Source organism: Anser brachyrhynchus, assembly GCF_964034855.1.
Source record: "Anser brachyrhynchus genome assembly, chromosome: 20".
Classification (NCBI taxonomy): Eukaryota; Metazoa; Chordata; class Aves; order Anseriformes; family Anatidae; genus Anser; species Anser brachyrhynchus.
The window spans coordinates 4101482-4115700 of NC_137713.1; the positions used below are offsets into that span (position 1 = coordinate 4101482).

Here is a 14219-nt window from a genome sequence, read left to right on the forward strand (position 1 = left end):
GTAACACCGCAGCAAATGCGTTGCAAATGCAAAACATCACGACATGCCAACAGAGCTTTGATCCTGGCTATGTTAGAAGCCACACAAAACCTCTGCCCCAGACAGGATTTAACAATACTTCAGCAGCAGCTAATGAATCCCCATACGATTCTGGGCAGATACACAGAAATGGGAAGACGAGGAAGCAGAGGCCACAAGCAAGCTGTTGGGGCTCTAACAGAGAGCCCAGCGAGCTCAGGATTTCGGGGGGCTCTGAACACTATCCATAACTTCAAAACAGATCAAAGGGGGTGAGGTGGGGAAGAAGCATGGATTTCTGGATTTAAATGACCATAGTTTTCCTTCTGTTGAGCTTCATGAAGAACCCAAAGAAAACGCCTAACCTCCACAGCAGTAAAACCCTCCCAGTCAATTACTTTAAAGGTGTTCGTGGTAGCTCTGCACTCTGTGTGAGGAAAGAAACACTTCCCAGGGTATGTAAGCAGCAACATTTTATCATTTGCTTTATGACCCTGCCTAACATCAAATCCCAGAAGAAACAACTTGTTTGATGTTGAATGAGCAAATGCCAAAGAGAGTTTTATAGCTATGACTTAAACTGACAGGAGACTGAAAAAGTGCTCTATACTGGAACAGACTGAAAGTCAATTAAAAAGTCTTTTGTTACAAAATACATCAGGCCTAATGGTTTGCCAGGTTTGGACATCGTTAAACGCGAGCTATACAATAAAAGTTTCCAAAACACATGGTATTTGCTGTCCACAACTGATCATCTTGAGGCAGCCACTGTGGAAACTGAGCAGTGACACAAGATAACATTGCAACCCGAGCTTTCAGTCAGGGATTCACTCTTAAAAAGGTCTGAAAAATATCTAAAGGAAAGGGAATCTCTGCCTGGGATGGAGCCCAAGACCATGTGAAAAATATGGATGGAGATTCAGTGGGATCCTGCCCACTGGAGCAAGACAGGAGGTATCACAGGAAGGAAGTCTGAAAAAAAAAATCTTGCTGCTATCTGGGCTGAATCTTAGCTTTAGGGAGAACGGGAGTTGGTGATACAGATTATTTTCCCATCTTTGCCAAGGCTTTCTTTTGTCTGGCATGAGGCAAAACAATTTTTTTTGCCTCAATTTCCTTCTCTCAAAAATATTCTATATGTTTGTTAGTGGTGGAGAGGAGATGATGTTAGAGGGGAATATTTTTAGCATCAATACATAAAAAGTTATTTTAATGAATGATAATCTTCTCTCAATTATAATCCCCAAATATAAGATTGGATCAGTCTTTTATGACTTCTGAAATGGGGTTTGATCATACTGACAAGGCTGCTGATTAACAGTGGGAAGTTAGAGCAGGAAGGAATGTACTGAAATAGCTTCCTTTCTTGAAATGTAACAGCCACCTCGCAGAGCTGCCAAGATGCAAATGATGTTTCAAATGGAAACTCACTATTTCCTTTCCTCTTTCCAGTGCTCTTGTTCCTTTGGCTAGGACGGTGGGGAACAACTACATCTGAAGTCTGTACTCCTGCTGCTCCTGGACCAGCCAAGGAAGGACCATTCCTTCACCAGGCAAATGCCTTTACCTAGGCTGCATATCTGGGTGGGTCCTACTGCTGGCTGGGATTTTGTGGCTGTATTACTCCAGCACCATCTGGCTGACAAACTAGGATGTTTGATATATTGTGGGAGGATGCATCTGCTGAACATACATGCTGAAAGTGTCTGTCTCTCCCGTCAGGTTGATCCTCTCCACTAGACTTGCATCCACTTTTTCTTTGAGTTTCTCTTCCAACTGTTAGGAAACAAAAAAGCAATAGAAAGGTCAGATTTCTTACTTGAAACAATCATTTTTGAAAACTTACGTCCTGGAAAAGTCAGCTTCTTAAAAACTAAGCTGTGCTCAGACTGCATCCACAACTCAGCCAGTGAACAACGGAAATCTCTCCTTGCTGGACCCCCTAGACACACTGATCTGCCAGGATGGCCTACGGTGGCAGTCAAAGAAGTAAGCCTCCAACATCACATACAGAACTGTAGCATGACATGCTAATGTACTAGCTTAACACCGTGGCACCTGTCCTGCTAATAAAGATGTAGTCCAACACCCTGTCTGTGCCCAACCTGCAGAGAAGCAGGATTGCCAGTTCTCGCAGTGAGAGGCCTCGACACAGCCAAACATCACAGCTCATCTACTATCTGTGGCATTTTGAAAGCAACTGAATGTGAGGAGCACTGCGGCTGCAAAGCGTATCAGCATAAATACCTTCTCTCCTCATTCCACCTTGCCCTAATATTTCAGGAGTGCATTTTCCCAAACCTACTTTGAATTGCTGTTTTTCTTGTTCTTATAAAACAGAAATTATGAACCATGAGCAAATCCTTTTTTCCTCTCAATCCCATTAAAACAAACTATGTAGCAAGCACTGAAGGAGAGCATCCAAAACTGTGGCTACAGAGTAAGATTAAAAACATACGACTTCTCTCAGGTAGAAACAGCAAAATCAATACTTTTTTTTTTTTTCTATGAAATACTGATTATTGAGCTCTACATTCTTAGAACTATGGGATAATATGCAGAGCAGACACTACTATGCATATTTTAGTACTCCTGATTACTCCAGTCTCCATAGCAGCCTATCCTAGCCTAGAGAGAACAGCACAGCATCTCATGACACAAGAGGGACTGCTGCTGGGCATCATCTGAGAGGTGCTGTAGAGGAAAGCTCACCTGCTGGGTGGTCGCCAGGCAGTACTCTGCTGTACTAAGGATGCTGCAAATGAGGCAGAGTTCTTCTAAAGTAAACTTCGCCACTTCAGAGCCTTCCTTTTCTTTCAGCAAACTAGTGATGGTGAGCCCGCTACTGCTGCTAGTTGTCCTGGAAAAAAGAAAACCTGTAAGGCTTTCGGGTGTACACAGATACATACTGCCAAAATACTCCTAGATTTCAATGCCATAAAAGGTCCTTACGACCACCAAGTCCAATGCCTTGTGCAACGAATGGCAGTGATCTGCAACCAAATTTGCATCAAACACGCAATTACTATTTTGGTTAGGGAGTATCTTTTAGAAAGACAAACGGAATTTGGTATTAAGTCTTCAGGCAAAAGGACAATTCACTCATTCACAACATGTCAGGTTAGGATGCCAGCTGAGCACAGCTCTCCCCGGCTAACTTCACCTTCACTGTCAGTTACTCAAAATCTAATTAAAGATTACACAAAAATCTCAATAACGAATCGAGCAACTTGTCATATTTATCTTCTCAATACCGAACAGATGTCGAGATGTATTTGAAACTTTGGTAACCCATTTTAAAAACTGATGATATCAACACAGAAAGTCACAGAAGATGCGGCTTCTTTCCACTGTGCTCCAGTGATTAACTGCTGTGTATCAACAGAGAAAGAATTAGAACAGTTTAGAGTCAGGAAATTCCCTACCTCTCAACTCTTCATAATCCAAATCCATTAAAAAAATAGGACAGTGATATTTATCTTGGACAGCAAAAATGGAGCACACAAAAAAAACGTGTACAAAGAATGCAACTGAGGTCTGATGGAGAATGCACATAAAATTTTATCTTTCCACTTCTCTGGATGTAACCCTCTCCCCTTCCATCTGTGAAAGATTTTACTGGCTTCAGAAACTCATTCTGCTGCTCCTAGGTTTACAAGGAAAACAAACTGAAGATGGCAAATAGCATACAAAATTATCTGTAGTTAAGTTGGCTATATCTCAAAGACTTATTTTAGCTTGTGCACTCACCTACATTGGTGTAAACCTCTAATGATTTCCTCTGTTTTCACTGCATTTCCATCTACAAGTTTTATTCATGCATATATAAAATTTTACAGAGCAGAAAGTTACAGGTAAGCACTCCAGCATCACACAAATAAACCGCCTTCATTATATCTATGTGCAATGTTGAGCTTATATCACAAGGGAGCTAAGAATCAAAGCATGAACTTTTTCCCAAGCAGCAGGGTATGGGCAATATTGAAAGACAGATCTTTCTGACAAGACTTGGGCTGGCATTTCAAAAGGAACTTCAAGAAACAGTAACTCTGACTGTTAATCAAAGCCAAATATGAATTTAGCTTCCAGGGACCCTTAAAAAAATAAAAAAAATGCCATGACAGACCATTTGGTCTCTTGCTGTTTCTCATAACAACAAACTGAACATTTGAGAAAATTGTGAAGTAAATGTAGTCACACTGCTGCTCTGTGCTTTCTTTCACAGTGAAAAATAAGCGTTAACAAGTATGTATTTATTAATTATCTTCACGAAGCATCTGCTCCTCACTGGAATGTCTCACCAGACTGTGCTGAAGCATTTGGGAAGCTAAACTCACTTGGGCAGGTTTCCAGACAGAATTTTCCAGGCGTATTCCCGAAGGTACTTCTGGAATATGGTGGTGAGGGCTATCATCGGTTCGCCCGTGCTGAGCTGGGAGCACTGCACCATGCACTTCTTGTAGTAAACAAAGAGGTCGGCACAGCTGGGCAGGACGGCTCCTCCTTCATCCACGTTGGGCTTGGGAGGACCTTGAGCCTTGAAGTCAGCCACAAACCTGTCGATCAGCTCGCTGAGATTTCTAACGCAGGGAAACAACGGGAAGATATTTTAGTATGTTGGGGGAGGAAATGGATGGAAGAGAGAGTAATGCCTAAAACCAGATGCCCTGTCTTGTGACACCAATAAACAGGTTTTAGCGGTTCAATAATCCAGCCCCTTCTCATCTCCACCCTCCCAGCACAAACCTCGTGCAGTAATGAAGACCGGGCGGATGAGTAACGACCCTTTGTACTCAGAGCTTTAGTGGCAGCTTCAATCTGTTCTCCAGTCACATAGAAAAGCTCGCAAGTGTGCCAGGACTGGGTTCAGCACATTCGATGCAAGTGCATAAAGCTTACGGTCGAGTTTCATTCCTGGCACCGACAGAAGGAACAGTCGGACTGCCCATATCAGCGGCCTCGGGGATTGTGGCTTTCAAAGGGATGTGCTCAGAATGGTGTGCCACTTGCCACTGCTGGGTCCCATTTGGAAACCACCTGGTTTTGCACGACGTGACACATCCTTTACAGCAGTTTTATTTAGCATGAGCACAAAGCACACTTCCTACTTAAACTCTTTTTAAAAGCACAAAAAGCCCCACTATTGTCTCCAGTGATTCATTATAACCTGGTCCTTACTCAAATACTTTGGTCTTTATACAACAATAAACTTTACTCTGCTGTTTCATCTTGACAAAAAGGCTTTTTAGCATGGCAGAGGGCCAGAGCATACACAGAACCAACAGAAGCCCTCTGATCCTGGGGAGTTCCGCTGGTCCTACTCCTCCGGAAGCTGCACATCTCTGTCTCTGGAATATATAGACATTTCAGATGACAAAATATCACTCCACTGACCAACATGAGTTGCGAAGCTCACATATTTTATACTCCTGTTTCCACTACAGTCTTGGTTCTGCTTCTTCCAGCTCTCCCTTTCCCGTGGCACAACCAGACACTTACTGCTGAGGGTTTATCACCAAAGCTTCTGGCTATGCTGTGCCATGATCCAAATTAAAAAAAAAAAAAAAGCCTGTCAAAGAGATTTAACTTAAAATATTCTCCCAGTCTTAGGCAGGTTCACAGAGTACCTAGCAGAGCACAAGAGTCCATGCAAAGGGACTGCGTTAAGGCCTCCTGGGATGGGTACAGCCTTACTGACAACACTCTTGCTTATTTCTGCCAAGGAAAGGGGAAAGAAACACCACCAAAAAAAATTCTCCCCACTTTCTATCCTTTCTTTCTATTCATCTTGTGAAAGAGAAAAAAACATTCCCATTCCAATTTGCCAGCAAATCCCACAACACTGCACAAGAGGAAGAGGTGACATGGATCTTCTCCAATAAACCTACAGACTGCTGCGCCATGGATGATCTGCCTGGGCCCAACTGATCTACAGAGCTGTGCTTGTAATGCCTGGGCTTTAAACTGCAAAGCAAGGCTCTTTGGCTTAAAATTGGCTCCTTGGCTATTCAAGTAGCCTTTCTTGATGCTTGTCGCTTTCTGCTTTGAGTACTTTATGTAGCACTGATTCTACAAACACGGTTCCTCAGCTTTGTTACAAGAACTGTAAAAACATCAGGCTTCTCAACCAATGTGATAAATCTCTACACTGGCATGAGCGATTGAATGCTGAACTGAAGCATCGACTGGATTCGACCACGGTGGAGCAAAGCCCACCTCCCCCCCGAGCTGTACGATAGCCAAACAGACGGCTGCTGCAGGAGGGCTCCCACGTGCTACGAGCTGCAGCATTCCTCAGGTTCTCCAGCAAAGCAGATGTGGCTTGCTGCTGTCAGAAGTCCCGCTGAATTAAACAGCTGCATTTCCACCTCTGCATCTGTGCTTTGCTCCATCTGTGCAACAAAGCGGAGCTTTCTTAGCAGTCACCGGCCACTTTTTTTTTCCATAGTCTCAAGGCACAGTTAGGAATGTCGATGGCTTTTGTTTCTTTATGCTTCCTCCACATGTTCTCCTCCACTCCAAGGCGAAGTGAAACCTGTCTGCATTGCCCGAGTCCCCAGGGTCTTGTCAACTGGGGTGCGGGAGCAAATGCAGCTGTCCAAAATAGCTGGGAAAGGGGTGCTGCAACTTCGTGCTCGTTCTGATCCTAACCTGGACAAACTGCCTCTCAGAGGCAGGCCGAGAGGACCGCACTTATTTTAGCACGAGATGGACACAAGCAAAGCATCAGGATATTGTTCACTAAGGGAACTAATGTACTATTAATGTACCACTATTAATGCACGCCTCAGCTGCTGTCAACAAAGCTCTCATTAGTTTCAGCTGGCCCAAACACAAGATGAAGGCTAACAACCTTTTATGAACGTGTTGGTTATACAATGGGAGCACAAAATTTGGCACAAGAATCTGCTTGGGAGAAGAACCATGAAGAAGGCAGGAGAGCTACAGAAAACAAACATTTTCTCCATATAGGCTCTGCAAAAAAGCTCAAAGCAAATTCTCAGAATTATCGCATCTGTGCTACCAAACTGTAGCATATTTACTGGGAGCAAGACCTGTCCTAATCTAACCAAGAGAAAACCTGAAATGAAATCATACAATTTTATTCTGGTTCTCAAATCCTTTCATTCCTCTTCTTCTTTTCTTTCACTCAGCCTAGTCAGAGATTTTTCTGCATCTCTGGCAGTCACAAGAGGAATTAGGCAGCTCCTCAGAAACCAGCACGAGAGAAGAACACAGTGCTTAGTAAGTCGGTCTGTTCAGTGGTGTGAATGGCACTGAGCTATCTGGATTGTTTGCAGGATAGTTTCCACTGACTGAGTATTTTGGAAGTCCCTCTGCTCATCCGGCTGCAAACACCCGCTGCAAAGTGTCAGTTTGCTGAACCAGCTGAAGGACGCCTGCCTTTCAGCACACTGAAACACAGCTCTGCATACTCGCAACACTGCAGACCCGACAGAGCTACTGCTCCTGCAGAACTGCTCAGCTCACTCATGTACACTTCCGTGGCTCTGACAGACCACGAAGAAGAGCTGGAGACACATCTCCCAAAGGGAAAGAAATGAAATATGCTTCGCTGTTAAGAAACCTGATATTTACACTGCAGTTAAGAGAGGAGAACAGCATCTTTAAAGTCTTTCTTTCAGGTATCTCCTCTTAAATTGCTGCAGATTTTGGCACTGCGCTTCTTTAAATGGGTATGGAAACAATTTTTCAGAAGAAAAGGACCAGGCTGGTTTCTGCCCCAAACTTAACACAACGGTGAACAGAACTGCCCCACTTCTCTCTCTGTTCAAAGCCCAAGCACACAATTATCTAAGTAACTCCTCATTTTCAGACATCAGTAACAGATTCCTCAAAAGTTCAATCAAAGGGGGAAGAAGAGTGAAAATCAAAGAAAAGCAATTTTTGGCAGACAGGGCAGCATGGGGAATACCGTGGCAGTTCTTCTTTGAACTTCTTGCAGCCTGTGGCTATAAAGCTAATATAAAACATCTCAGAACTGTAAAAGAAAAGGAAAAAAAACAACTGAAAGGAGTAGGAGCACAGTGGGGTAGAATTACCAAAATGGGGATTAAAATGGCCCCCAGTGAGATGGGAAGAAGTATTCAAACAAGTTAGTGCTCAGATCACTGAGGTGGGGGGAGGCTAGGGAATCTGCTTCCCTTTGCTTTACTGCAGAGCAAAACCTAACCTTGGCATGACAAACCACTGCACGAGGTTTTATTTACTTACTTACTTTAAGGCATGAAAGATTTGAGGGAAATGGGAAACCTTTTTCAAGATTGCTGTCTTGGAGTTTGAACAAAATCAGGACACTAACTTTGACTTATAATCAAAGTCCACGTGGAAGTCCATGGAAGACAGAAGGGCATTAGATAGCTGAGGTACATGAGGCAGATTCTTGTTTTTCCTTTCTGGCCACTAACCTGGACTAAAAGACTATCGTCAACATTTTTTCAACCATCTCCTCTCCCAGCTGACAACTGCTGTTGTCAGAGTTGCTTTTTAAAAACCTAGTGTGAATAAAGGTGCACAAAAGAACATGGGTGAGAGCTGTAAAAACTTCGCAGAGTTCTAAGCTGAAAGTTCGCCTCATCCAAGTTATTTTGCTGTAACTCAAAAAGGAAGATGAAGAAGGGTTCTAGGGATTAAAACCCCTAAACAAAGCCTGACAAAGTCCCAATCTGTGACCGATGATAATGCTATCTTACTGCCAGCTCATCTACAGCAGCTTTCATCTGAGGATCTCAAATAACATTTCTATAAAGCAAATCTTGAAACTCCTCTGCCATGAAGCCACTTGTGTATTTTACAGAAAAAGCAAACCTACTATTTGTGGAAGACATGAGACGAGAGAAAGGCTTATGTCTGCAGTGAGAATTGCAGAGGCAACAGAAGCAATTTCAGAAACACTAAGCCTCTCCCGCAGAAAGGCAGCGGGCATCATTCCTACAGGCTTTTGCAATTACAGATGAAACCAACATCCACAACCCTCTGAATGCTCGTTTTTGCTTAAGCAAAGGCCTTACTCATTCTAACTTTCTTCAACCGTGAGTGCTGCTCGTAATGAAATCAGAAATCAAATTTTCAATAAATTTCATTTTCTGGAGACAGAACCTCCCACAATGCAACAGTAATGCACGTCCAAAAGCAAAACTAAAAGAGCACACTGGCTACTCACTTGTCCTGGGACTCAATATACACATAAAGGTGAGGCTCAAAGCACTTGGAAACAATGCCATGGAAAGGATTGTCAGGGGCCTTTGGCTTCTTTGGCTGTAAGGAAGCATTGAGAGTGTTAGTTTCCAACTTGCTCTGTAAACCTAGAAGAAATTGTAATACAACAGCACGGAGGATCTAAGCTCTCAGAAATGCTACAACACTAAAATTTGTTGTCAAATAATCAAAGGCATATAATCACCAGTATATACAAGGTCAGCGTGTCCCAGTCTTCCCTTGCTTTTACAGAGCTGTCAGTATTCCAAAGAATTATCTTTTCACTTTTAAAATACTATTAGCCTTCAAGGGAAGGCTGCTCCCTACTAACAGACTTCAGTAGAAAAAAATCTTAAATGCAGTAACAGGACTCCCCAGGTCACCTCTGAAACGAAATGCAGCAGTTATTTGGAAGTAACATTGAAAAACCCCTACATTTTAGAACATTAAGGATAACAACTTGAAGCTATGGACTTCATCTGGATGACTTTTATTTAGATAAACAGAGTGTAATTACTGGAGCTGGAATTATACAGGCAACATTACAAGATTACTTTCACTGTAAAACATGTTTCTGGGGATGCAAAGACTTCTATTTTAAAAATCACAGAGTGTTAAGCACAGACGCCGTTTGGGAGTCATCCAGTTTACTCTCACTTTAGTTCAGTACTGTACTCTACAAAGTGGCCAAGCACATCTCACTGAAGCCACTGGGACTACTCATACGCTTAAATATGTGCATGTTTAACTATCAGGCTGGACAGGCTCTTTAAACTTGTCTTTGCCCTACAGCTAGATTTCATTTTATTTTTGAAATAATTTTCCTTGTTGCTGGCTGGCAAGCTGACAACTTTTCACTGCCTGCAGAGAGCTCTGGAATGGAATTCTTGCCTCTCTCCACAAAAAGCCAGGATCAGCTCCTAGCCAATGAAGATACAAATTTTTCCAGTTGATTTTTTTTTTTTAAGCATAAAAAAGCAAAACGAGAGAGCCTAAAGGACGTTCTCTCCTACATAACAGAGATGATGGCACTAAGTCATCTGCAGAAATTGCTAGGCAAGTATTTCTCAGAAATAATTAAGGCTCAGAGACGCGATGAATATGAACATATGGCTGCAAACTTAAAGTGAGTGAACAGTTTTATGGAGGCCAGACCACCTCTATGAGACTTGCTTCATTAACCTTTTCACTAACAGCAGGGCTGGAGAATGTAAGTTTTTTACAGCCTTGGGAGAGAGCCACTGCCCAGCATCCTCTACCCCAGCCGCTTTGCCAGTGCCTGCCCGTTCCTGCCGGATGCACGCACTCATCAGAGCTGGGAGGAAAACAATAGGTGGTAATTACAGAAGCCTTCCAGTCGCCAAGGCTCCACAATGGCAGCGCCAGCACAAGGTTGCAGATTCATCATGTTTACGATTTACCAGGCTGGAAGAGCTGAATCCTAAGGCATAGCTGGTTTTTTGCGTGCGTGCGCCTCTGCATCATGCTGCTCCCAGCATGTCTGGTGGAGAGAATACTAAATCTTTTAACAGTAGCAGCAAAGCTGTATTTCTGAGTGTGCAATCCTGTCCAAAAGCTGCAGATGTTTAAGCTATTTCCTCCTTGAGTTTGATGGAAATAATAAAAGGTTACTGTTGTCACAGTAAGGAGGTCTGCAGCTGGCCCAGTTTCCTTTCATTACTATCCAAAGTAAACAGATTAAACCTAACTGCTAGGATCACTAAAAGAGGTTCTTTTTAATATGGATTCCTCCCCCCTCACTCTTAGGCTCCCTCTTACATTCATAAGTGTCTCGTATTCTCAGAACTGGTGTCTTGAAGGAGTTCTACCACTCAACCCTTCATCTTCAACCCTTCCTTTCCCTTCTCTTCTCCATCTGCTGACAGCAGAAAATGCGACCTGCAACCTGAACTCACTGGCACTAACCAATTCTTGGCATTTTGAAACAGAACTGTTGGGGCCTGTGGTGTCATGCAGGTGCTTCCAGCCAGGGCAGAGCGTTCCACTGCTCACTAAAACCAGCCCTAAACCACCTAAAAAGGCTTTGTGATTTCTCTCTTCACTTGCATTCTGGCACTACTGCTTTCTCCCAGGATGTCCCCTCATCTCAACGCTGCATACCGGAGCCAACCTTCTTTCAGCCACTGCAGAGAGCAGAAAGAAAGCTCTTCACAAAAAATACATCACACATGTCTCCCTGAGCTCCCAATCTCATTCTTCTAGATCACTGATAAAGTCTGGCCGGTACCGGCTCTCCACACTGCATTTTAATGGAAAAAACAAAACTTTGCTTTATCATTCTGCTTCAGGACTACTGTGTGGTGAGGGCAGAGGGCTGCCCTCCAGAGGGGATGCACTGCACCCAGCCGTGCTGATGGAAAGCTACCAGCCCACAAATTATTTTGGGGCATGGATCTGAGTAGGTCCTAGGTCCCCAGTCACGTATCAGGCTACCACCTGTAAACGGCCCGTGAACTCACTGAGCAAAGGGAGGGTACCTATCCCAAGCAACATATAATTGAATGCTTAGAAAATATCTGTCTGGTGAGTAAAAAATAGAGGGCTTGCAGACTTTGATACTGGTGCCAATTAAAACAAAAGTGCTTACTATTCACTCCTTTATTGTTTGCAGAGGGCTTTTGAAACCCAGTGTTTTTACAAGCGGTTAGGTGTTGCCAGCAACGCAGAGGTAATGGATGAAAAACACTACAGATATAAAAATCCCAGCAGTAATATATTTGGAGTGAAAACCTAAAACTGACACTTGAAAGTTCAATGAGCTGTCTGATGACTCCAGACTTAGTCTGCTTGGCTGACAAGGCAAAATATGAATTGCAACTCCTTGTAGTGGGAGCTCCTCCTGGGATCTGAAAACCCAACTATGCTAGTTCATCTTCCTTTGACAGAAGTCCTCTAGTTACATTTGAGCCGTTGCTGCATGGGCTAGAACTGAATCCTGCTTGCTCTCATGTGACTGGATTGTCTCTGCACTATTAACTGAAATAAAGATTGCTTTGGTTTCAGTGAAGCAAACCACGGCAAACCACAGTCATACTGGGAGCTTGTATGCTGCACAGAGAAACAAAACCGTGCTAAATGAATTGCTGCAAAAACAAACCCTTTGAATCAATGTCACAGGAAAAGCTTAGGTACCACCAGAGATTTTGACACAGAGACTGCCTCACTGAGGACAGGAGAGCTTCAGAAACTTACTTTTTCTGCATCACTTTTTTCAATTACAATCTCATCTGTCTCTGTCCCAGCTTCATCCTCGAGAAATGGGTTGGTAGAGGGAGGAGGCACTTCTGGCTTTTTCTGTGTTAAAGGTTAAAAAAAGGAAACTCCTTAGAGAACAGTCTGTTTTGACCCCACAGTCCACACAGCCACATCCATGTTTTGCTTTACTAAGCCCTTCAAAGCACTGTACAGCAGTTTGTCTTCTCCAAGCACAGCGGTGACTGCAGACTTCAGTGTTTCACCTGTAAAGCCTACTCTTCTTACACCTACGCTCACCCAACTCTACCTCAATCATCCCTGGAAAGGGCATTTTGATCAATGTGAAATTCCCATCCTCTCAAACCCCATGCTCCAAAACACGTGGTCTCCACCAGGAAGACCCATCAGGGCTCCCTGCTGCTTCAGCGGCTCTCAGGTGCAGAGCCCAGAAGGGTACAGAGGCTCAAGCAGAGCTCAGAGCAGTTCCTCCAGCGGCTTATTTCTTTGCATTCTCTTAGAGAGCCATGTGTCATCAGGAAGCTTAGATGAGATGGCTCCTGTGCTCTGACCATCTCCCTCTCTCCCAAAAAGAGGTTTCTGCTCAGGTTTTATTTAACTTGCAGGTAAAAGCATCTGAATTTACAATTCTAGCTGATGCCTTTCTCCTACGCAAGTAGAGGCACACGTGTCAGGGCGGCTCTTGCTCAGGAGGCACTGCTGTGACTCGCTCCTAAATCCTTTGAAAACACAACACGTAACTGCAGGACTGGTGACACCACCCCTGACAGGAGGCTCCAAAACTCTGCTGCCGCTGCAGTAAATCCTACGTTATTGCTCCCACGACACTGCTCGTCCCCACTGTGTACTCACTAGATAGCCGTTTAAAATTATGGGCTTCATTTTGTGTTTAAAACAGGTCAGATGACGACATCTCGAGTGTCATAGCCTCTAGGTACATCACATAGACAGGAGGGGAAACTTTTTTCAAGCCGCGCTCTCCCCTTCTGTCTATTTCATTTGTAACAGATTCTGTGCCTACTTTTTCCACAGGGATAACAACCCAGTGAAGTCAATTTAATTAAAGCTGCAAACTTTGTATGAAATTTGTCGGAAAAACAAAGCCAATATTCTTCAGAGATCTAAATTCAGCCAGGAAGAAATCCTTACAGGACTTCCCCTTTTTAATTAGCAGCACCTGCTGATCCACAGCAAATTACAAACAGGCCCAGCAGGCTTGCCTCATAAACTGAATTATCGCATCCAAGTAGGCTTTGAGGAACCAGCTGGCCAGAGCAGTGAACCTCAAACCAGTGGCTCCTGAGCCACATGTGAGCTCTGTGCTCCCAGGGCACTTGGCTGGCAGAGCACTTAGATGAGATTTCAGGCATAAAAAGCAGAGAGATGACCCCAGAGGCATTCACCGAGGTGTTTCTCTTGGCTCTGCCTTTACAGCTTACCAAACAAGACACTGAAAAGTGGAAGCTATCGACACCCCTGCAAGATAAATTAACCCAATGTGAGACTGGAAGTTGTCACCATGGGGTAAACGTGTGGTAACTAGAAATGAACCGAGGAGACGACTTTCAGTTATAATGTGTCATCAATATGCAGAGAACAAATATTATAATGCAGTCACCGTGCCGTAATTACTTCGTGGTTCTCCATACCAATGTGGCTTCAGCTGCAAACAGCAGCATCCAGGAGAACCAACGGAGTACGCAGTCAGTGTAGTTTCCTTCTTGTGAGCCCTACACCATCCCCTCTAC

The 14219-nt window shown here is 43.7% G+C and overlaps 1 protein-coding gene across 1 annotated transcript in view; it reads right to left on the reverse strand.

The window, feature by feature from the left end:
* The window catches only part of VPS53 (VPS53 subunit of GARP complex), a 62410-nt gene that overhangs the window by 20428 nt on the left and 27763 nt on the right, over positions 1–14219 (reverse strand). Inside the window, exons 12-16 of the mRNA XM_080562606.1 lie at positions 12451–12552; positions 9203–9297; positions 4356–4598; positions 2731–2878; positions 1712–1794 (exon numbers count right to left, since the gene is read on the reverse strand). Coding sequence (XP_080418732.1) covers positions 1712–1794; positions 2731–2878; positions 4356–4598; positions 9203–9297; positions 12451–12552 — 671 coding nt within the window. The remainder of the gene's footprint in view (positions 1–1711; positions 1795–2730; positions 2879–4355; positions 4599–9202; positions 9298–12450; positions 12553–14219) is intronic.